This window comes from Podarcis melisellensis (assembly GCF_964234715.1).
Source record: "Podarcis melisellensis genome assembly, chromosome: 8".
In the NCBI taxonomy this organism is placed as follows: domain Eukaryota; kingdom Metazoa; phylum Chordata; class Lepidosauria; order Squamata; family Lacertidae; genus Podarcis; species Podarcis melisellensis.
The window spans coordinates 3737845-3759724 of NC_138540.1; the positions used below are offsets into that span (position 1 = coordinate 3737845).

At 46.7% G+C, this 21880-nt stretch overlaps 1 protein-coding gene across 1 annotated transcript; it reads right to left on the minus strand.

The window, feature by feature from the left end:
• Positions 1–2810: 2810 nt before the first annotated feature.
• On the minus strand, positions 2811–10770 carry LOC309374906 (uncharacterized protein; the record flags this gene model as incomplete). Its single annotated transcript, XM_081920125.1, has 4 exons — positions 2811–2936; positions 4340–4467; positions 6094–6216; positions 7272–10770. The coding sequence occupies 4 exons, from the start codon at positions 10768–10770 to the stop codon at positions 2811–2813; spliced, it is 3876 nt and encodes a 1291-aa protein (XP_081776251.1).
• Between the last annotated feature and the right edge of the window lie 11110 nt (positions 10771–21880).

Genomic DNA, 21880 nt, shown 5'->3' on the forward strand with positions numbered 1-21880 from the left:
GCCATTGAACCAATCACGCAACATTCATTCCCTACTAATAAATCTACAACACTTAAAATATAAATCTGGGGACATTAAATGAAATCCGGGAATGGATTTTCTCCAGGGACAGATTTGTAAATCTGGGAACTGTTCCTGGGAAGTCTGGTAACCATACCTTAGGGGACTAGTACTGGCAGCAGCCATGCTGGAGGTTGGTAACAGCTGCCCACCATTTTAATTACCCTAAATGTCGCTGATGCACAGGGCATTGTGGGCAATTAAAATGGACGCCTCTCAGATCCCAGGCACTAGAACCCTGCCCACCACCCAAGGATGCTGACTCCCCAAGGAAGATGGATTGTCCTGTGTGAGCCTCACTGAAAACAAATTCAGTTACTCTGTCCACTAAATCCACCCTCTTCTGTCCTTGCTCTGTGAACCAGTCAAAAAAGAGCATTTGACTTGAATGGAGAAGACCCAGGTGTTCAAATCTCCATTCCGCTATGATGATCAATGAACAACTTTTGGAGCCAATCACTCTCTCATATCCTAACATTATTGTAAGGATAACACCCAGATGTGGTCCTACCACTAGGCAGAGGGAGTCAGCTGCCTCGGGCAGCAAATGCAAGAGCAGCACCAGAAGCCTCCCAATCATTTCTCCAGGGCCCCCTAAACCTGTTGATGGAAGATGTTATTCCGATACCAATGTTGGTAGTGGAATTCAGCTGCTGGTCCAATTGGATCCTGTACATAGAATTGGGGGGTTGGCACCATCTTGTCCTTTGCCTCAGGCAGCTAAATGTGGCAAACATTAAAAGAATATCCATATATGCCCACCATCACTGGAGTGTCCACTTACGCATCACCTAAAGAGAGGATGAACGAGGACAGATTTGCATAGAAGTTGCATTTGCTATGCTTAGATGCAAATTTAGAAATAATTACTATAATTTAAACCTCATCAGTGGGGAACAGTGACTCAGTGAACTTATCTGCTGTTACATGCTAACTATCGCTGGGCCCCTCCTCCAAAGCTCTCTCTCCAGGCTCATGGCTCTTTACCATCCTTCAAACAGCACGGACACCCTCTCCCCACCCCCACCCCAGCCACACTGCCATTTGACATTCCTTCCAATTCAGCAGTAAACTGCTGGTTTTCCTGTGGAAAGCGGTAGGACAAAACACCCAGCCTCTTGGACCCCTGACTAGAAACCACAGGACAAATGGATGTGTGCGGGCGCACACACTTTGGCAGGGAAGCAATACTGCTCGGCAGACTCACAGTTGTTTGCAAAACTGTACTCAAAGAACACTGTTCATGAACGGCTCCTCAGCAAACTGCAGGAACAGTCCCAAGCTTCAGCTGGACTCACACTGGACAGCCATCTGTTGCAGCTGCTCTGGATCTCTTGCCCCACTCTTCAGAGAGTGGGGCGGTTTTTAATTTTAAATTGTTGTAACCCATCCTGGGACCTGCTGGCAAAGGGCAAGTGATAAATTTACTAATACTACATGGCCAGCAAGCAGTGGTGGCTGGTGCCTATTGGGACTGTTAGGGCAGACGGCAGGGAGCCCAGCAGCAGGTGGCGCCAGAGCCAACTCCTCCTACTTTTGTCACCCACCCCTTTCCTTCCTGCCGAGTTCCACAAGGTGCTACACTGAGACAGAGGAAGAAGAGGGAGCTCACAACCAGTGCTGCCCCCTGGCCAAGGTGAAAAGGCAAGCAGGTCAGGTCTGGCTGAGGGCAGACTGAGGTTGATGGAGCTATCTACCCACATGGACCAGCTTCTATTGCCTACAAGGCTCCCTCTAACTCTGCTTGGAAGGTGCTGCACACACATTTGCTGAGGCTACACAGAAATGTTGATCTCAAGAGAATGGCCTCTGTGACACATGGACCTCACCCTCATCCAGGCATTGCTACACTGAGGAGAATGGTTGCCAAGAAGGGGCAAGGCAGCAAAACCAGGGCAAGCAAACCGACCAGTAAGTCCATCCAGCTTCCAATAAAAGCATCACTTCTGACACAGCTCCAGTGCACTCCTCTGAGAGCCCCAAACTGCACACAAGGCAAGTCTAATGTTTCTGGTAAAGTGGGAAAGGGATGTAGTGGCAGCAGCAAATAATCACTAGCAGGTAACTTGCTCCTTTCTCTGCAGATCATGGTTTGATGCCACAGACTTCACTCAACACCTCCAACCCAGGCACTACCTGGAGGACCTCGGTAAAGAGCTACAGGTGGCAACAGAGCATTCTCCCCAGCAGACTCCAAAAGTGTGAATTTTGAAGGACAGCTGTGTTTTGGTTTGCATATTGCTTCAAAAATGTTCATTCAGTAGAGTTGCCTTTAAATGCCAACTGAATCAAATTTCTTTCCTCCACCCCATATTCACTTTGTATCAGTCTTCTGCCAATGTGGAGATGTCCTATATGTAGCACTTAGGTATTTTCTAGATTGGCTCCTCTCCTATACAGCACCCCCTATTTGCAACCAAGTGGAGAGGCCCACAGTGGCCGATGGTGCGATATGCAGCAAGAGGCACTCTCTACAGTGGCACTCTGACTGTGGAATACACAGATTTGATTGATGCCAACCCTTATGGGTTTTAGGCCTCTGGTACAGACATATTTATTTATTTAGAGATTTGATTAAGTTGTCTGTAAATGCTTTGTCACTCCCATGGTGCTGTGATGCAATATGGCATGATTGTCAGATTTCACTTATTTTTATTATGTACTCTATTTTTTCATTGTATCTTGATCTTGAATTGATTTTAATAAACGGTGTTCAACACAACACTGGAGAATACTTAGGTTTATTTTCTTCACTTGTTGCACAAGGAACGTGTCATATTGCTGTAACATTGGCCACACGGCTTCCTGCAGAGAAGCAGATCATCAATCCCAGCACTATGCCTTCCTCTGAGGCCGGTGACAGCTTCCAGCACCACCTGCAGAGAGAGCAGAGTCTGTAGTTTCATTCAGCCGCCTGAAGCTCAACTGCCTGCACCTTTTCAAAGTCCTAGAATTAAGAGCCAAAGAGCATCTTAAGCGTAAAGTTCTGCAGCAGCATCTCTCACCCCCAGGGTTTGAGACCTTGCCCTGACTACAGTCCTGACACAACAGCAGAAAATACACCCCCCCAAAAAAACAACACCCTGCTTTTTGTCTTTGGAGGAAAGTTGCCATCGCTATCAGTAGCAGCCTCTCATCTCATTCAGGGCTAACAGCACTCCAGGAATGTGATGCCACCGGAAAGTGCTCTGTTGCAGAAGGTCTTGTACAGTTCCCATGCAACACAAGGCAGCTTCAGCAGGAGATGTTCCCAGAGGGATTGCCTTTCAAATCTACTCATTTCCCCAACTGTTTTACCTGCTGGGCATATGTAGAAGAGCTTTGAGGATTTGGTAAAGGGTCTTATTTTATTTGTAGCCAGTATTATTACACAAAAGTTCAGCAATGTCTGCTTCTCACTGGTTTGCTCTGGCGTGCTTCTAATGATGTCAGAATCACCTGGGTCAATGATGGTGAGTGTATACACTCTGTAGTACTTTCCACAAGGGCGCTGTGGTCTAAACCACAAAGCCTCTTGGGCTTGCCAATTAGAAGGTTGGCAGTTTGAGTCCACGCGATGGAGTGAGCTCCCATTGCTCTGTCCCAACTCCTGCCAACCTAGTAGTTTAAAAGCATACCAGAGCAAGTAAATAGGAACTGCTGTGGCGGGAAGGTTAACAGTGTTTCCATGTGCTCTGGTACTCATCGCGGTGTTCTGTTGCACCAGAAGCAGTTTAGTCATGCTGGCCACATGACCCAGAAAGCTGTCTGCAGACAAACACCGGCCTGAAAGTAGAGTTGAGCACTACACTCCATGGTCAAGTTTGACTGGACTTAACTGTCCAGTAGAATGATAGAATCTTAGCGTTGGAAGGGACCCAAGTGTAATCTAGCCCAAACCCCTGCAAAGCAGGAATCTCAGCTAAAGCATTCTTTACTTTTACCTTTAACTTTCCACAAGTTGTACCCAAATCATTATTGTTACAGTGGGGCACACCAGTTTTCACCAACTTAGCCTAGTACTCAGTCTCTGATTTCCTTAGAGCTGGACAGCTGGACAGAGCTGGCTGCCCTGCCAGATCATTTTCAGAGTTAGTTTGTATCCCAGTACATATTTACCACTTTTCTTAACCAGCTGAAGTCTAGAGTTTATGGACTCTGGGACCTTTTTGTCTTCTTAGCGACCACCATACTGTCAGCTCACATCGACTCTGCCATTACCAGAGATGCACTTTCCATAAAGGGTCTTCTTAAGCTATTCCAACCAGTCGTGTCTTCAAGGCAGACCATAAATACTTACCTGTAGCTCACGAGTCTTGGAAATGGCTACAGCCGCCAGATGCCAGCCAGTGCCTTGATTCCCCCTCAGAGACCACATTTTGTGCCATTCAGAGGAATTCCGGAGCTTTATGTAGACGTTGATTTCACCTGCAAAGAGAAGGCCACTCAGAAACAGGCGTCATGCTGAATGATAAACCGCCACCAAATAGCATTTTTAAAAGTTCAACACAGAGAGATTTGGCACAAATGCTCAACACTAAGCTATAAATGTCTTTTCCAGGTTTGGATAAAATGCACACTAGGAGTGGGGAATGTAACAGGAGTGTCAAATGGGAAACTGCACTCACTCACGGGGGGCAGGGAAGGTAGGAGAGTACTGTGGTACCTCAGGTTAAGAACTTAATTGGTTCTGGAGGTCCGTTCTTAAACTGAAACTGTTCTTAACCTGAGGTACCACTTTAGCTAATGGGGCCTGCCGCCGTGCGGTTTCTGTTCTCATCCTGAAGCAAAGTTCTTAACCTGAGGTACTATTTCTGAGTTAGCGGAGTCTAACTTGAAACATCTGTAACCCGAGGTACCACTGAGAGTGGATAATTATGCAAAAGACCCCAGGTTTGCCCCCCTATGGCACCTCCACGTAGGTCTGGGAATGTTCCCCTTCAGAAACCCTGGAGAGTGACTGCCAGTCTTTATGCAGTGGTACCTTAGTTCTCAAACTTAATCTGTTCTGGTAGTCCGTTCAACTTCTGAAAATGTTCAAAAACCAAGGTGCAGCTTCTGATTGGCTGCAGTGGCTTCCTGCACTCAATCAGAAGCTGCAAAAGGGGCATCATATGTTTGGTTTCTGAAAAACGTTCACAAACTTGAACACTTCCGGGTTTGCAGCGTTTGGGAGCTGATTTGTTTTGGAGCCAAGCCATTTGGGAACGAATGTACCACTATATACAGTTTTAAGAAAGAACAACCAATGATCTCACTCCCCATAAGGCAGCTTCCTATGTAGGCACCTCACTTAAAGATACAGGGAGCAATGTTGTTTTCTAAAAAGATGGTTGTTATGAAGGCAACAACCCATTGTGTTATGGCTCTAACTCAGGCTTCCAGACAGGATCCCCTCAACCACAGGAACTAAGGTGAGGTTGAAGGCAAATACGCAAAATATACCTTTATCTTTTGCTGTAGGTGGCCTACCTACAGCCCATCTAAGAGAATCACAACTCTGATACTAAACTTCCGCTGCCTTGTGGGACATCTTTGGAAGAAGAAAAGGCTCAGGAGTAAACCCTACACAAATCTGGAGTGGAGTCCCTAAGATGGTTGAATGGCTGTATGCTTCCTTCCAGCACCTCCTGCAGCAAAGCTGGTGCCAAACGTACTTCTCTGCTTTTCTTTGGACCACATCAGTGAGGACCTGTTGTCTGGGTAGCCCACCCAGGACCTCCATACACACCGCCTAGGATTGTGCCTCAGGGAGGTCACTTTGGTGCTGATAACGCAGCAGTTTTACTTTCTCCCTGAGGCACACTCCGTTGTTTGTTGAGACAGATAGATGCCAACAAGAGGTTACCTACAGACTAAGGTGCTTGTGTTTCATTTATTCCAAACATAAAATCCCTCATCAGCACTAGGGCCTTAGAAAACTTTGCGTCACCCAGTTTTGGGAAATTGAGAATTAGGGTCTCAGCTGGCAGTCCAGAACTGTTGCACAGACAAGCCAGCCACCTACTGCCAGTCTCATCCACACACTCTCCCTTTTATACAGAAGCCACTTACTCATGAGAAGGTCCCCTGGGCTGTACCAGAATTTGAGGCACCTGATGCCCTGCACAACTGGGCTGACCAGAACAGCCTTTTGACTGGAATTGTGGGCCAAAGGCATCAGGGAAAGGTAGCCACCTGGTGAAGAGATGACACAGGTATAATTTGGACATCATGACCCTTCACATAAGACTAACAACCTGGAGCTGATGTTGGGAAGCCCCCTACACCCCCCACCCCACCCAAGACAACCTGTAAATGGGATGGGAGGAAGAATGAGACGTCAATCATTAAAATGTTCCCAAAAGCAGAGGTCACTGCCACGAAGCAAAATGAAGCAACTGCTTCTCACAGCAGAAGGAGGAACTCAACACCACACACTTCCAGTTGCTTCATCAGCAGATTTCTACTTGCCATATAGAATGTTTCTCACAGGCCCATATAAGTTCAGCACAAACAGTTGGGCCTGGTAGGCATTTAAGGTCCTCAACCCTATTCTGGGGGTTGCCATCTGATTGGATTTTATTCTGATCCTGATCTGATTTTAGGATGTATTTTAACTGATTGCCTGTTTTTATGTTAATGAGTTATATATTTGATGTTAGCCACTCTGAGCCCGGTTTGGGCAGGGAAGGGTGGGGTATAAACAACAACAATTATTATTATTATTAACCTCTCCTACCCTCCCTCCACATTCTGTTCTGGGGCTCTCCTGACCCTCCAGAGAGGATAGCAGAGGCAGGTGCAGGGGGAAACCCCCACTGTGTTTGTCATAGTCCTTGCAGAGGGTCAGAGTTTGGCCATCATCAAGAGAGCTCAAGTGAAAGATATGGAAACTCCACCAGCCAGTTCTCCTGATGCAAGAGTCCTGCTGGATCTGACCAAAAGGTGCATATAGTCCAGCACTCAGTCCCACTTGTGTGAAAAGCACTCTCCCACTTGAGTTCTCCTAGCAATTGGGACCCAGAGACTTACTGAGAGTGCAGGTAATGTATAGCCCTTCTATGGCTGGTGGTCAGTAATGGTCTTATCCTCCGTGGATTTAAAGCTGCCCAAACTGGTGGTCACTACCACGATCTTGCTACAGCCTTAAGCAATTCTTTTTGTCTGTCCTGAACTCCCACCACTCAGAAGACCCTGCAGCACACCCCAAAGTGGAGCAGGAGCTGCATGAGAGCACAGGAGTCACTTACCACCTGAGGTTGTGCAAGGCATTCCAGGGGGGCTTCCACCTCCCCCAGTCCTAATGAGCTGCTCCTGCCCCTCTTCAAGCACCCAGTCCAGGTCATCCTCCTTGCTTTGCTCCCAGCCACACAAGTTCTTCTCAAAGGGACAAAAAGTGGTCAGAGGCTGTGGAGCTTTCACAGTTCCTGGGGGCCCCACTTGGTTATTTCCTGCCTTTTTCAGAGCAGAAGACAGCCCTTGGAGAAGAGTGGACAACCTGGACATTCCAAATGGCAATGGTTCTGCTGCCTCCGTTATGTCTGCCACATTTTGGACTGGGGAAGCTTCATCCATGTGGCCTCTAAATTCATGATCAATTTCCTCTGGCAGAGAAACACTCAGAGATGCTGGAGTTGCCATTATCTCTGCTAAAGACCTCTTGCCAACACGGTGGGAGAAGTTAGGGTTGTCTATAGGGGGCACCCCATTTTCCTTGGACTTCATTTTCTCTGTATGGTTTCCAGACATTTCCTCCAGATTCACTACAGTTTGGCTCTTGGAGGAGTGCCTGGGAAATTTTGTAGAGGGAGCCTGCAGCTCTCCATTTTCCATTCCTACAAGAGTCCCCTTGCTTAAAGGAAACCTACTGTGTTCATACCCCACCTCTGGTCTTCGGGTTCCATGTTCAGGCTGGAATTGTGTGATTTTAGTTGCTACAGCATGCTCCTCACGGGATCCCAGGGTGGAAACTCCAATTGTAGCTGTCTTGTGTGATTCTGAAGCTAGTGTGCTGGCATAGATCTCTGGAGCAGTTTCTCCACTTTTCTGGGAAGATCTCCTTGTAGCCTCTTTTGCACCTGTCCATAAGGTCGCCTGGTTTCCCCATGTGTCTAGAGGACCGGTACTGGATGCTGATGATGTTGACACCATGTCCACTGCAAGAATCTTTGCCATAGATGTCATGGTTTCTTTCCTGGGCTGGCTACTGGTAGGCTGTCCTCTTAAGTTTATGTGTTTGGGAGACTTTAGCGAGCCAGTAGTCAGAAGCAGAGACGTTCCTTCAGCAGCAACTTGGGGCAATCCTGTTGGTTCCATATCTAATGAGGGAGATTGTGCCCCATTTCTGCCAGCTGTGGCTTTCCAAGTTGGAGTTGTTGCCAAGTTCATCACATGGAGGGACATGTCTTCTGTGGCATTTGATGGTTCAGTCATTTCCTCTTCTGCAAGGGTATCTTTAAGCTTAGAGGAAGGTTTTGTTTCCAAGAATTGTGTAGGTGGGCTCTCAGTCTTCATCACGGGTTCTGTTCTCCTCAAAGGAGAAGACATTTGGAGTCCCTTTAAAGCTGGTTTGCTGGAAAGCAAGATGGTGGATAAATTGAAAGAGCCAGCAGTAACAGATCCTTCATCACTTGCCACAGTCCTCTTTGGGGTCCTTGTCTGCATCAGTTGACTCACCATTGCTGATGAAGTGTGGTCTTTAGGAGGAGGACTTGTTCTTCTCACTGGCAGAGAGTCCCCTTTGGAGGTAGGGCTATGATCTCTCTTTTCTGATCCTGAATGCTCTTGGCTTGTAGTTTCCAATTTGGGCAACACGCGTGTGGATGTTAGTCCATATTCCGTTCCAGGTGAAGAGCCTGCCAATTCCCCGTTGCATGGTCCTTGGGGTGCTGCTGCTCCTGGCCCATTAGGATTCCTGATCTGCACCACACCACGGAGGCCAGTTGTTACTGAGGGGGTAGAAGAACGCTGCCATGGAGTACCTGCCACCCGGTATTTAGGTTGGGTGGGCATCTGGTCTCCAAATGGCTTAGGGGAAAACAAAGAGGCTTTCCAATGAGTCTTGGCTTCTTCGGAGTGTCCAGTTCTAACTTCTTTTTCATGGCTCACCCTGAATTTTTGTGCTGTAGCTGGCCACATTGTTGTAATGGACGCTGTTTCTAAAGTGTGTTCAAATTCTTCCCCGTGTAGATCTGCAAAGGGCCCCCATCCTGGAACGTGGGCACTAGGGCCATAGACTTTGGTGTTGCTTGGTTGTTGCAACCATGAAGTTTTGTGTCTTGTTTCAGTGGGTCTAGGGGTGTGGGACAGAGGAAGAGGAAATGTTCCCTCTGTAGGATGTATAGCCTGGTTGCTTTCCATTGCCAGTGAAGCCCAATCCTGTAAAGTGGGAGTTTGGCTTGGCAGTTCTGCATGGACAAGGGTCTGCTCCTCAGCCTCCAGCTCAGGTTCAGTAACTTGCACTAAGAGAGGCCCTGGTGGTATGTGTGTTGTAAGTGTCTCTTTTCTGTAGCCCTTCCTGGCCAGCTGAGCAGCTGACCGATCAAACTGTTCCACTTGGGTCTGGTTGCTCTTTGAGTAAGTTGCTACATTTAGCTTGGAAACGGCAAGAGGGCCTATGACAGAAGCCCAAGGGGATGGGGCTCCAGCAGTTGCCTGACTAAGGTGGCTTTCCTGAGCCTCTGAACTTCCAAGAGAGGGAAGCCCCTGGGTAGCAAACATGCCAGGTTCCAATCTATGTGTTGTATACTGTTCTTTGCCGCTAGAAGATAGCACTTCGGTTGGCCTGCTCCCTTCCTTGGTGTGGAAGCTTTCCATTTCCTTTTTCATAATCTCACTCTGGCTCTCAATTGTGCCAAAGCTTCCCAGGCTTTCTACTTCACTGTGTTTGGTTTCTTCCAGTCCCACCACACCGGAGGCTGTGATCAAGTTCCTAGAGGCTCTTGGAGAGGCTGTTGTGTATGAAGACCCTGCTTCAGCCCGGACTACGGGGGTTGTAGAAGCAGTGCTACCTGTTTCATTTCTAAATATGCTTATGGTCTGAAGAAATAGCTCAGCCAGCTGTTTCCCAGTCTGGTTTTCCATTGCAGAGAAAGGGCGGTCCTCAGCTGGGCTTGGGGAACCATGTCTATCCTCGGCCTCACTGCTTCTCGTTAATGGTGAGCTTCCAATCTCCATAGCAGTAGACAGTTCTCCTCTCGCCATAGCAGTAGGCAGTTTTGTTCTATGCTCTATATGCATGGCTCTTGTTCCAGAAGGTGTCCAGTCCAGAGCTTTCTTACCAAGTCTTGTGGCAGATCCCTGGACCGTTTTCATTGGAAAGGCGTCTGGGCTTTTGGTCAGAAAGGAAAGCGAAAGCTCCACCTCCGGAGCCCTACTTGTCGTTACTTCTGTGGGGCTTTGGTCACTTGGTATGTAGACCTCCTCATAGCTTGGAGTCTGGCTTCTCAGCTCCCTTGTACTACTGATGGGATTTTGCAGAGTTTGCGGCTCAGAAGTCTTCTGGGCATCAGCACTCACTGCCATTTCTCCAGATACGGTTTGATGCAGCATCTCTTCTGTAACCACTAGAGATTTTTTACTCCCTTCTGCTTTACCAGGGGTGTGTTGAGACGTTGTCCTTTGCATCTGCTTCTTTGTCCCAGGTGACCAAACCTCCCTTGTCTGGGCTTCTGTGGTACTAATGTTTTCACCAGCAACCTTGCTTGATGGTGTGATGGTCCCCAGAGGCTCTCTGGCAGGATGTGGCATTTCACTGGAAGACGCTATAGAACTGAGATTCCAGGCAGTAGATAATCTGGGTTTGTTTTGCGTTGTATGGGGCTTGGGCTCACTTGGCATGAAGTCCATTACATTCTCTTTGATGACTCCCTTGGTAGATGCCTCTGAAAACAAAGCAATTAGAACTTCTGTCATTCGTCATACATGTTCCCAGCCACATGTTCCTGTGTCATGTCACATGTCCTGTGTGAAAATCTTCCCAATTTCTTGAAAGTTTTCTTCCCCTTTGAAAGATGCTTCTGTGTTGTAGCCAACATTAGTCAAAGCAGACCAACTGAAGTCATTGGTTGCGTATGCAACTTATACTCAAAGCACATTCTTTCCCTCAAAGAATTCTCCGCACAGTAGAGTTTACAATTCCCAGCAACCCTTAAACTACAGTGCCCAGAATAATTTGAGGGAAAGAAAATGCTTTCAAGGTATAGCATGTACACAGCATAGACATGACTAACTCAGCTCCATTAATTTCAGTGAAACTTAGTTGGATACAACCCTCAATTATTCTCCCTCATTCTCAGGCCACTATAGAATTTTGGCAGGAAATTGTTCTGGATAATGTTTTCCCCCTGTTTAGGGAAGCATTTAATGTTTGATGTATCACAGTATTTTAATATTCTTTTGGAAGCCGCCCAGAGTGGCTGGGGAAACCCAGCCAGATGGGCGGGGTATAAATAATAAATTATTATTATTAATTATTATTATTATCATCATTATTTTCTTCCTATAAACCTTTCCTCAGCAGTCTGCAGCCTTCCTGCCTACTCAAACCTCCTGATCTGGAAAAGCTACATGGGAGGCATTATCTCACAGGCACCCAGGAAGGCTGCAGAGTACAGATCTCTGGTGAGCAGATTTGGAGAATGAAAGAAAGGACGCTTCCACAATACCCTTTGACTAAACTCAGAAGGCAAGTGCAACACAACCCCTGCACCCCGCCCATGAGAATTTCACCAAACTATTCTCCCTTTTGATAACCTGCAAATGCAGTTCCTTCTCTTATTAACAGAGGGAGAATGGCTTTTTAAAAGGCATAAGAAATTTAGCACAGCACTGCTTCACCCATTGTTAAGTTGTGTGCATCAGAAGAGATGTGTACATGAACACAATCATGTTTATCATGCCAGGCACTTTTGGAGCATCAGCTGGGGACACACAAGAGCCAACCTGCGACTCCCTTGATATTTAAGGTGAGGAACAACCTTACCTGTGTAGGGTAGAGAAACCAAGAAACTGAGGGTTCATCCAGACTTCCTTTAAAGCTCTGTGTCTGGGTTTTTTTTTATTTTTGTCCCAGTGCCTTCCCTGGGAAAGCCCACATTTTACTACTAAATCAAAGCAATTGGCCAACATATGGAAAACTCAATTGCACGCACGCATATGCGTTCAAAATATAGGATTTGGGAAACTAAGCTTTGTTGAAACTAAGCTTTTTCCTGCTTGGCAGGGGTTGGACTCGATGGCCCTTGTGGTCTCTTCCAACTCTATGATTCTATAATTCTATGTGTCTTCATTCTCTTACCTGGCTGTGCTGCAGCCTGAAAACATTTATAAAGCTTGTTGACTCTGGCAACATCTGAATTGCTCAGGTTCCACCTTTGTCCAAGAAAGGTCAGGGAACTGGAGAGAGGTGTCATGGTGGGTGAGCCAGACATGCTGAAGGCATTCCTAGTGGAGGCAAAGAACAAGATAAAGCCAGTGTGAGCCACTCTTGTACATACACAGGTGGACGATCGTGGTTCTGCTTAGCATAAGAAGGTGCTTTATATCTAGCTCCATCAAGCTTAGTACCACCCACTCTGACCGGCAGCAGCAGCCCAGAGTCTCAGGTACAGAAGGGCCTTACCTGCTACTCAACCCTTTGAACTGGAATGTAAGAAGCTAAGAAGAGCCTGCTGGCGTCCAAGAGCACATCCCGTCGGTGGCAGCCAGTGACTGGTATTCAGAAACACTGCCTCCAGACTGGAAATCACCCATAGCCAGGATTCTTCATGCAAACAATGCACTCTTGCTCCCAAGTCATGGTCCCACCACAAGGGTCCCTATCACCAGCCGTCCCTTCAGATAGCCAGTGTAGGTCACGTTCTTCAGACACAGTGACTCAGACATGTCCCATGGCTACCAAACAATATGCATGTAAGAACAAGGAGTATGAATGGCAGGCTCCAAACAGGTTGGAAAATTCTGCCCTTACTAGAAATGCCCCTGCTTTTGCAGACAGTCACCCAGAACATGCAGCACCCCTTTGGCAATGTGGACATACCTGTCCTGGCCCCACTCCACTGCCAAAGAGAGGCAGCTCAGGGTGCTTCACATGTCCCCAACATTTTCTTTAAAATACCTAGGAGCCTTCTTGTGGCTTGCTTACCTGGCATAGTGCATTACAGAGGAGTAGTCATAATCCACCAGCATGTTGGTATTCCAAGACTTCATGAAGTTTACTTCAAAGCCTGTGAATCCAAGAAGGGGATTAGGTCTACAAGCAGGAGGGTCTCAGCAGCAGTGGATAACAAACATTCAGAGTCCCTGGTCCCACTACGGGGGGGGGGGGGAGAGTCCCAAATGAATTTGATAGATTTGGCATTAAAAGCAAATTGGGTTTAAGTTCCCCCACCCCACCCCTAGTCCTGGCAGCTCAGCAGAGAGGCCAGAGAGCTGCATTTGGTCATTGAGCACACCCTGGATTGGCACAGCCTGGCAGCAGCTCTCCAGGTTTCAGGCAGGGGGTATTCCCTCCCTCATGCACTGGAGCCAGGGTCCAATGGGGCAGCCTGTTGTGGGGGTGCTTGGTCGTGCCCCCTCAAAAAAATACACCTGGTGCCACACTGTGCCACTGCACAGAGCCAGCTAGAAAAGCCGAAGCACCCATTACCAGTCAGGATTTCATCCCAGGAGATGCTGATGTACTTGTCCCGGTCTGCTCTGGAGTGCTCATGCCAGAAGCCCACGACATGCATGAGCTCATGCAGTGCCACCCCCTTCCCCTTGCGGAGGCAAGCGGGCGCTAAGGAAACCACCTGCATCCCACCAATGCGCCCAACACTGGAGAAGCAGCTGGAGAGAGAGAGTGAAAGAGACGCGTTAAGAAGTCGTATTGCAACCAAACAACCAATCCCATGCCTAAGGAGCCAAGGCTCATAGGGTACCAGCCTGCCTATTTAAATATAGATAGCCATTTTGTGGTAGAAAAAGCAAGGGAACACAACAGTACATAAAATCTGCATTGGAAATCTACAGAAAGGCCTAGCAATAAAAAGCAAAAGCAATATACTAAAATGGTAACAACCCTCCAGCAAATTCCAAGAGCCACAAAAAGCACAATCTTCTAGTAACAATGTAAAGTAATCTTCAAACCCATCAGTGCAGTGGGCCTTTTGGATGTCGCTGGAGAGGAAATTCTACAACCATGGTGCCACCACTGAAAAACATATTCCTAGTAGACAATGTCTTGCACTCAGTAGCATTGTATGCATGTTAATAGTGTTACAACTGCTAAATTTGGTTCTATTTTATAAAATAAGGATTCTAGGGTTATAGTATTATAGCCATCCCACCTCTCTTGTATGCAGGTTCTGAGTGGTAACAGCTGGTCCAAACAAGTGTGCTTCACCCAGCTATGTCCACCAGTCACACCAGATCAGCTCCTTCATCCCTGATCATTATCATAAGGATTTGTGGGTGATGGTCTGTGTTCACCCACAAATCAATTCTCTCCCACTTCTGTATTTAAATATGCATTCCTAAAAGCTCAAAACAAACTGTTTTGAACCATGAACTGCATCAGAATATTTTATAAATACAACATCCAGCAAATAACCAACTTCTGATCCACAAATTAGGTCCATACATATGAAGTACAGAAAACTTTATAAGCCAACACTCAAACTCGCTAACTTTTGACATGTACCCCTAAATGAAGTTTTGGATTTGAAACCGGGACTTCAAAATTTGATTGTTCCTCATCTGTTCAAGGGGAAATACTACCAGCTGGTTAAAATCAAGACATTTATCTTTCTACAGAAGTGTATTACATGTTGTTAAAAGCAGCTCCCATATACCACCCAGAGTTGGCTACTATTGAAGAATGTCATCGCATGTCTAGCATAACTGCAAATATTCAAAAGTCAACATTTCCAAGATCCTTTTCAGCACATGGCCCATCCCAAAATTTTGACTGGTGCTCTCCAAATGATCTGGGACTACAGCTTCCATCGTCCACAGCCGGCATGATTATCTGCATATTAGGCCAGGAAGTTGAGCTGCAGAACAAAACTGGAGGAGGCAGAGGCACTGGAAGGAAGAGAATCTAGCTTTTGCAGGTGGTGGGTCATCCACTAGGAGACCACCCCATTACTCCCCAGTAAGATACATCTTGTAAGTCACTACTAACCCAGAGAGCGGGGCAATAGCAATGAAATCTCTCTGGTTGGAGTAAGGGACAAACTTGATGCACGTGAACTTTGAAAAGTCTTCAAATGCTCCCTTGAGTATCTTCACGCTGGATTCGTCTGGCAGGAACAATAAGAATACAGACAGGAGCAGTGTCATAATGCTCAGAGCAGAATCCTTTTCCTCAGAATAAGAGCACTTAGCAAGTTCAGCTTATTTTCTACACCATTAATCAAATGCAAGACATTTAAGTAGGCCTGTCCCCTCCTGTTGCACACACCAACACACCCCCAGCTCGTTCCCTTGTCCCTGTCCCCAAATCATAGTCATCCAGGGGAGTCAACACTATCCTGGTAGATTGCTCTCATTCCAATGAGAACCAAAAAGGATTTCCTGGAGCCAGAAATGGCGGCGAAGAGTCACAGAGTTAAGTCGTGAAATCTGTTCCCACAGGATGTCATTATGGCCACCACCTTAGATAAGTTTAGAAGATAATTTGACAAGTTCATGGAGTATAAGGCTAACGATGGCTAGTAGCCACGATGGCTGTGTTGGAAGCAGAATCCCCATCATGTTCTACTATGAGAACCATAGTTCTAGCAACCATTCTCTTTTTTCCCAGGGAACTCTGGAAACTGCAGCTCTGTGAAGGAAATAGGGGTCTCCTGACAACTCTCATCACCCTTAAAATACTACAGTTCCTAGTGCTTTGGAAGCATAGCACAGATTGGGGCGGGGGCTAAGTTATTCAGCACCTTGATCATTCAAAACTTGGTCTACCACAGCCCTCCCAACCCAACACCAGTAGCAGCCCCAGAAAAAAAATGGAAGTGGGCACAGAAGGGGCAAAGTATATTTCTAGATGGACAAGCTATTAAGAGCTCTGAAAGAAAAATTACAGTAAATGTTAATGACAGGAGTCCAGTAATTAGGGAGGGGTGATTGCCCCTCTGTCCCCCTGGAATTGCCCATGCCCAGTGCTCTCCAGAAGTTGTGGGCTATGTCTGGTTGAGGCTGGTGAGAACTGTAGTACAAAACATCTGGAGAGCACTTGCTTGGGGAGAGAAGGCTGTTCTGCCAGAAAGGTGGAAGTTGGATCCACTTGCTCCTCAACTGGACTCCATCCAGTCTCCATCACCTCTCCCTCAGCAGCAAGGCTGGGCGAACCCATCCATGTATCTTTATTCTCTCGCTGTCCCAATCCCAAGTTCAATTCTCCACATCAGTTTATGACTTAAAAACTGCTCATGAAAATTCATCAGCATTTCACTGCTAATTTCTCCCAAAAGGCACATCTTTGTATGCACTTTTCCCAACTTAATGTCTTTCTGTATGTTAGTTTCACAAGCACATAAGTTTTTATGCACACCCACCTTGTGTACACATTTTTGCAGGTATTACCAGCCTACAAAACTGCACTGAACAGTCAGAGAAGTGCTAATTTTGAAGGATGGCCATCCACTTGTGTATTTTGGAAAGCGCTAATGAGCAAAATTTGCCTATAAATGCAAACTGTGGCCTTATCCACATTTACCTTTCCCTGGTCCATGCTTTATAGCTCCATGTCCAAATCCCCCCCCCCCTTTTGCTCGTGAGCTTTCCGCATGAAAACCCCTGCTCTTTAGCACTCAATCGGAGCAAATGGCAATCTGCAGAAAACCCAACTGCTGTTTGCTGCAATTCAGCTTTAAAGAGGTTTTCACAGGGAAAGCTCTGGGGCAAAAAAGGGGGGTTCTCAAACAGAGAGCTTTAAAGTGTGGAACTGTGCCTGGAAAGAGCAGGGCAAAAGGTAAAGTATGGGCAAGCCCTGAATCAGGTTTCTACCTTATCTCTATGTAACAAATGCCATGTTTGAATGGGCCGCAAGATGGCTGAAGAACGCCACACAAAATGGATGCTGTTAATGAACAATTGATGAACTATGTTGATCGAAGAGCTAATGGACTGTTCATGTTCTGGCTAAAGTACTGTACCTGCAAAGAAGCGTAAAGACTATGCAATGCTAGTTACAAACAATGAGTATTGTACTGTGCCAAAAGTTACAGAAGACCAGGTACAAACAATGAGAGTTGTGATATGCCAAGAACATGCTAAAGACAAAGGACTGCCAAGAACATGCTAAGGACAGAGGACTGCCAAGAACATGCCAAAGGCAGTGAGAAATGCTAAGATTCAGATGAACACCAAAAAACCTACGTAAGACTGAGACTGTTCAGATGAGTCTGTCAGACGCAGCTGGGGCCTCGCTGTCTGATCACTCAGGACTCTTACCAGAACTTGATCACTTCCAGGGAAGAGACGGTGACTATGTTTGCGTGTGTGTTTGCGTGAGTGACGGAGTGCATGTTCCCTTGTCTTGTTATGTGTTATGTTTGTTAATCAATAAAGAAATGTTATGTAGAAATTCCAATATATTGGTTGTCTGACTGCTTACTTGTGTTCTTCCTGGAGTGCACTGAATCTCATTTATGCTAAACACCTAAACACATAAAAGAACCTAAGTTATTCATAACATCTATGCCCTGTTTCTACTGGAAGAGGTTCCAAAGTTTGCCACTTACCATATTTGTAGGAGATTACATAGGGAATTTGGACAATCCCTCTCTTCTTTGGCCATCTTGGGTTGGCAGATGGGAACAGCCTGAAAGGACTCTAGATGGGAGAGAATCAGCACCACTTTCACATCAGAAGCTGCGTTATAATGTGCCAGACCGTTGCCAGCACTGGCTGGCAGCAGCTCTCCAGGGTTCCAAGGAAGAGCTTTTCCAGGGACTGAACCTGGGACCTTCAGCTTGTCTGCCCACTGAGCTGCAGCAGCCCCTCCACAAACCCTTTTACTATCAACAGAATGCCAAGTTCTCCTGTTAGGGACACTCCCGAGGTCACACCAAGGATTGCAGTGACCTCATCGGTCTCTGGACAGCAGTTTTTATGCTCTGCTTGTTCTTTTACTCTTTTAGTTTACGGAAGCAACCCAGCAGGCAATACCAAATTGTGGGCCAAAGGCTGCCAACACAGTGCCAAGTTGCTGAAGCAAATCAGGCTGGGCAGAGCATCTGGAAGCCTCACGTGTGGATCTCTGAGCTGCACAGAAAACAGGCAGGATAGAAATGCAAAAGGGTTGCTTTAGGCACCAGTGTTCTAGGGGCACAAAGCTAACAGAATCCCCTGGGCTGGTGAGAATGAGCTTCCCAGCAGTGCAAATACGTAGCAGCTTCAGCGTTTTTCTCAGGACTGCAGCAGATGAATTCATGCAAACTATCAGCCACCCTCCTCTCCCACACAGTAGGGCTGCCATATTTCAATAGGTGAAAATCCGGACACAAGAAATATATTTTTAAGGAAATTCGCCAAAATCTACACTTACATACAGATTTCAGCCTTTTCCGCCAGGACACATTTTCTGACAACCGAATCCCAGCTATGTCTGGGAAATTCCGGACATATGGCAATCATACCATACGGGTAGTTTGGTAAGCAAACAAGCTGCTCATGTTACCCAGATTCAACAGGATGTAGAGAGCAAGGATAGCAAGAGCAGTGTTCTTCAGATGTTTATGAACTGCAGTTCATATCATAACCTGACCACTGCGATTGCTGGCTGGCGCTGATGTGAATTGTAACCCGAAGGGCACCCTGTAGCCACTCCTGATGTAGAGGCCCATGGGTAAATTAAGTAAATATATAAAAATACTTAACTGGCCAACTGTGTTGCAGATAACTCGGTTCTGAACCCCCCAACATAAAGCCTGCCCCCTAAAATAAATCCTGGCTACGCCCTGGCCTGGCCACACTCAGATCTTCCACTAAGTCATCTTAGGAAAGAGTCTGTCTCTTGTACCAGTTCTGCCATCATTACCTACCGCTTTGATGATATCCCCCTCGATCAGAAAACTGCTTTCTGGCGCCCCTGGAAAAATCAGCTCTGGGAAGAGAAAAATGGACTCAGTACCTGGCGGAAGCCTTTACCGGATCAAATAGCCTAATACGACAGACTAGAGCTGAAAGCAAATTACTGCAGTTTTTAACTTCAGACCTGCCACTCTGGTCACTCACATTTTGGATGCAACATTTTCTAACAAAATTCAGGTTTCTCATACAAATTTTTCCATCTCTGGACTGATTTTGGCACCATCAGAGGTCTTAGATGGTGAACACTGCATTTGATAGATGACACCCACACCATATGTTTGAAGAGCATGGCTTTCCCAAAAAGCACCCCAGGAACTAAGGTTTGCTTCTCACAGAACTAACAAATTACAGTTCCCATACTTTTTTTGGGGGGGGGCATGGTCTGGATGTAACCACAGCTATGCAATGGGATCCACTGCAAGAGAACAAAAGTTGCACATAGTGTCCCAATGCCCATCTGTGGTGGATGCAGCAGGGATCTGCACCTGAGTAGAATTTTTGGAATTTGAAAGCTGAAAAATGCAGCACACCCTAGTGCTGCAGTTCCACCCAGTCACCAGCTGTGCCAGCCCTTATGACTGGCAGCTATCCTTGAATGCATGCATGGCAATATCAAGCCCAAAGCGTGGCCAAATAAGGTTCCCAGTGACCAGGGTTGAGTGAGTGGTTTCAGTGCACCCCTGCATATAGCATGGCCATGACCCCCCCCCCTTTAGGCAGGGCAGCCTCTGTTTAAGGGGCAGTTCATTAAAAGAAACACAAGGCTAAATAGTGGGAAACATGATAGTGATTATTAGTTTTTGGTCAATTTACTCATGAAAGTGAGCCAAACCTTGCAACTTACAAAAACAGCAGACTGAACCAGGGCAATGGGGGCAAAAATGTATAAATCAGCATATTAAAGTGCCTGCTACTGTGGTAAGTAAAGTGTTTCATCATTTATAGGCGGGGGGTGGGGGCATGTGCTCTTCAGAGTCAGCAGAAGTACTTACCTTGGTTAATGTCAAGGATGTCATCAGGGGGATCCCTGGCCTCATCCCAGTCACTCCCCTGGGCATGCTCAATGTAGAAGGTGTCTCCCCGGCCATCTACGGGCAGCGCTAGAGAGAGGCACACCCGTTGCATCAACAATCACCTTGTTGGAAGGACCCAAGAGGAGGCTGGCCACATAGGAAGCCAGAAGGAACCCAGGTCAGGACCCGGAAGGCCTGGGTTCAAATCCCCACTCAGCCATGAAACGCATTGGGTGGGAGTCACAGCCTCTCAGCTCAACATACCTCACAGGGTTGTCGTGAGGATTAACTGAGAGGGAGAACCATGGTCTCTTTGAAGTAAAAAGTGGGATATAAATTCAATAAATATTGGAAATTGCCTTATACTAGGTCAGGCTTCTTATTCATTTAGTTTACCAACTTCTACACACTGACTTTCCAGAGTCTCACCCATCATCACCTGTTACCTGAACCATTTGATTGAACCTGGGGCCTTCTGAATACAGATCAGCTGCTCTACCACCGAGCTATGCCTCCTACTGCTGTTTCAGGATGCAGAACAGCCTAGGTTGATGCTTTACTCACATCCCCACCATACATTTAAAGTACAGAGATTCCCACCTCAAAGAATCCTGGGAACTATAGTTTGCTGTGTGTACTGGGAACTGTGCTTTAATAGCTCCCAGCACTCTTGGCAAACTACAGTTCCCAGGATTCTTTGGGGGGGGGGAGAACCATTACTGTTTGAAGAGGTATAAATGTGCTCTGAGCATATAGCGTGAAAGTGACAAAGGCATTACAGATTTATGGCTACTCTCGGGGCTTTTGAAGACAGGCAGGGCTTCTAACAAGTCCTGAGAATCGTGGGCTAATGGGAATCAGTTCTTAAGGGGAAGCTGTGACCATTTTAAAACCAGTTTTAGATCTGCACCACAGCCAGGGCTGAATTGCACATTAAACATAATGTAAATTTAATTCGGCATCCCTACTAATCACTCTTCTGCCACCAGTGACCAAAAAAGAACCTTTGCTGTTCAGTTTGATTTGTCAAGAAGATAAATACTAGGCTTCACCACAGGATGGCAAACTTGCAAATAACACACTGATTGAATTAGACACAGGTTATTGAGCATTTTATATCATACTTTTTGCTGCTTCAAGTACCTACATTACTCTATTTTTGCAGCAGTCATCCTTAAGCAAATAGAAGGCAGGGAGTGTGAAAAAAACCTAGCTGAACATGCTACCTAACAGAGACAGCTATTCATGCCCTTCAGCTCAGTAGCTGCTCTTGACCCCAGGATAGCACCCCCCCCCCTTAATAGCAGCTTGCCTAAAACATATGGCCACCAAAAGGTTTCTGAGTGATACCACAGAGAGAGCCCCTGGCCAAGTGAGGCCAAAGCACGCTACTTTCCAGAGCAGCAGACCCCACCCACCCACCCAGTGAGTAAGTGGTTCAACAGAGGAGGAGCAGCAGCCTGGGTCCCAGGATCTGCCAAGTGGTGGGGCGTTGCAAGTTCTTAGGAACAAAGGAATCCGTGTTTTGTTGAGTCAGAGCATTGGTCTGGCTGGCAGCAGCTCTCCTGGGTTTCAAGCGGGGGGGGGGGTCTTTCCCAGCCCTTCCTGGTGATACCAGGGACTGAAATTGGGAGCTTCTGCATGCAGCTAGCCCTGAGCTAACGCCTTTCCTCTTCCACAAGGTCTACAAGCAGATGCACTGATGCCTCGTTGTTAAAAAGGATTAGCCCTTACCTGAAAGCAGCCAAAAAACACTTATAACCACAGTC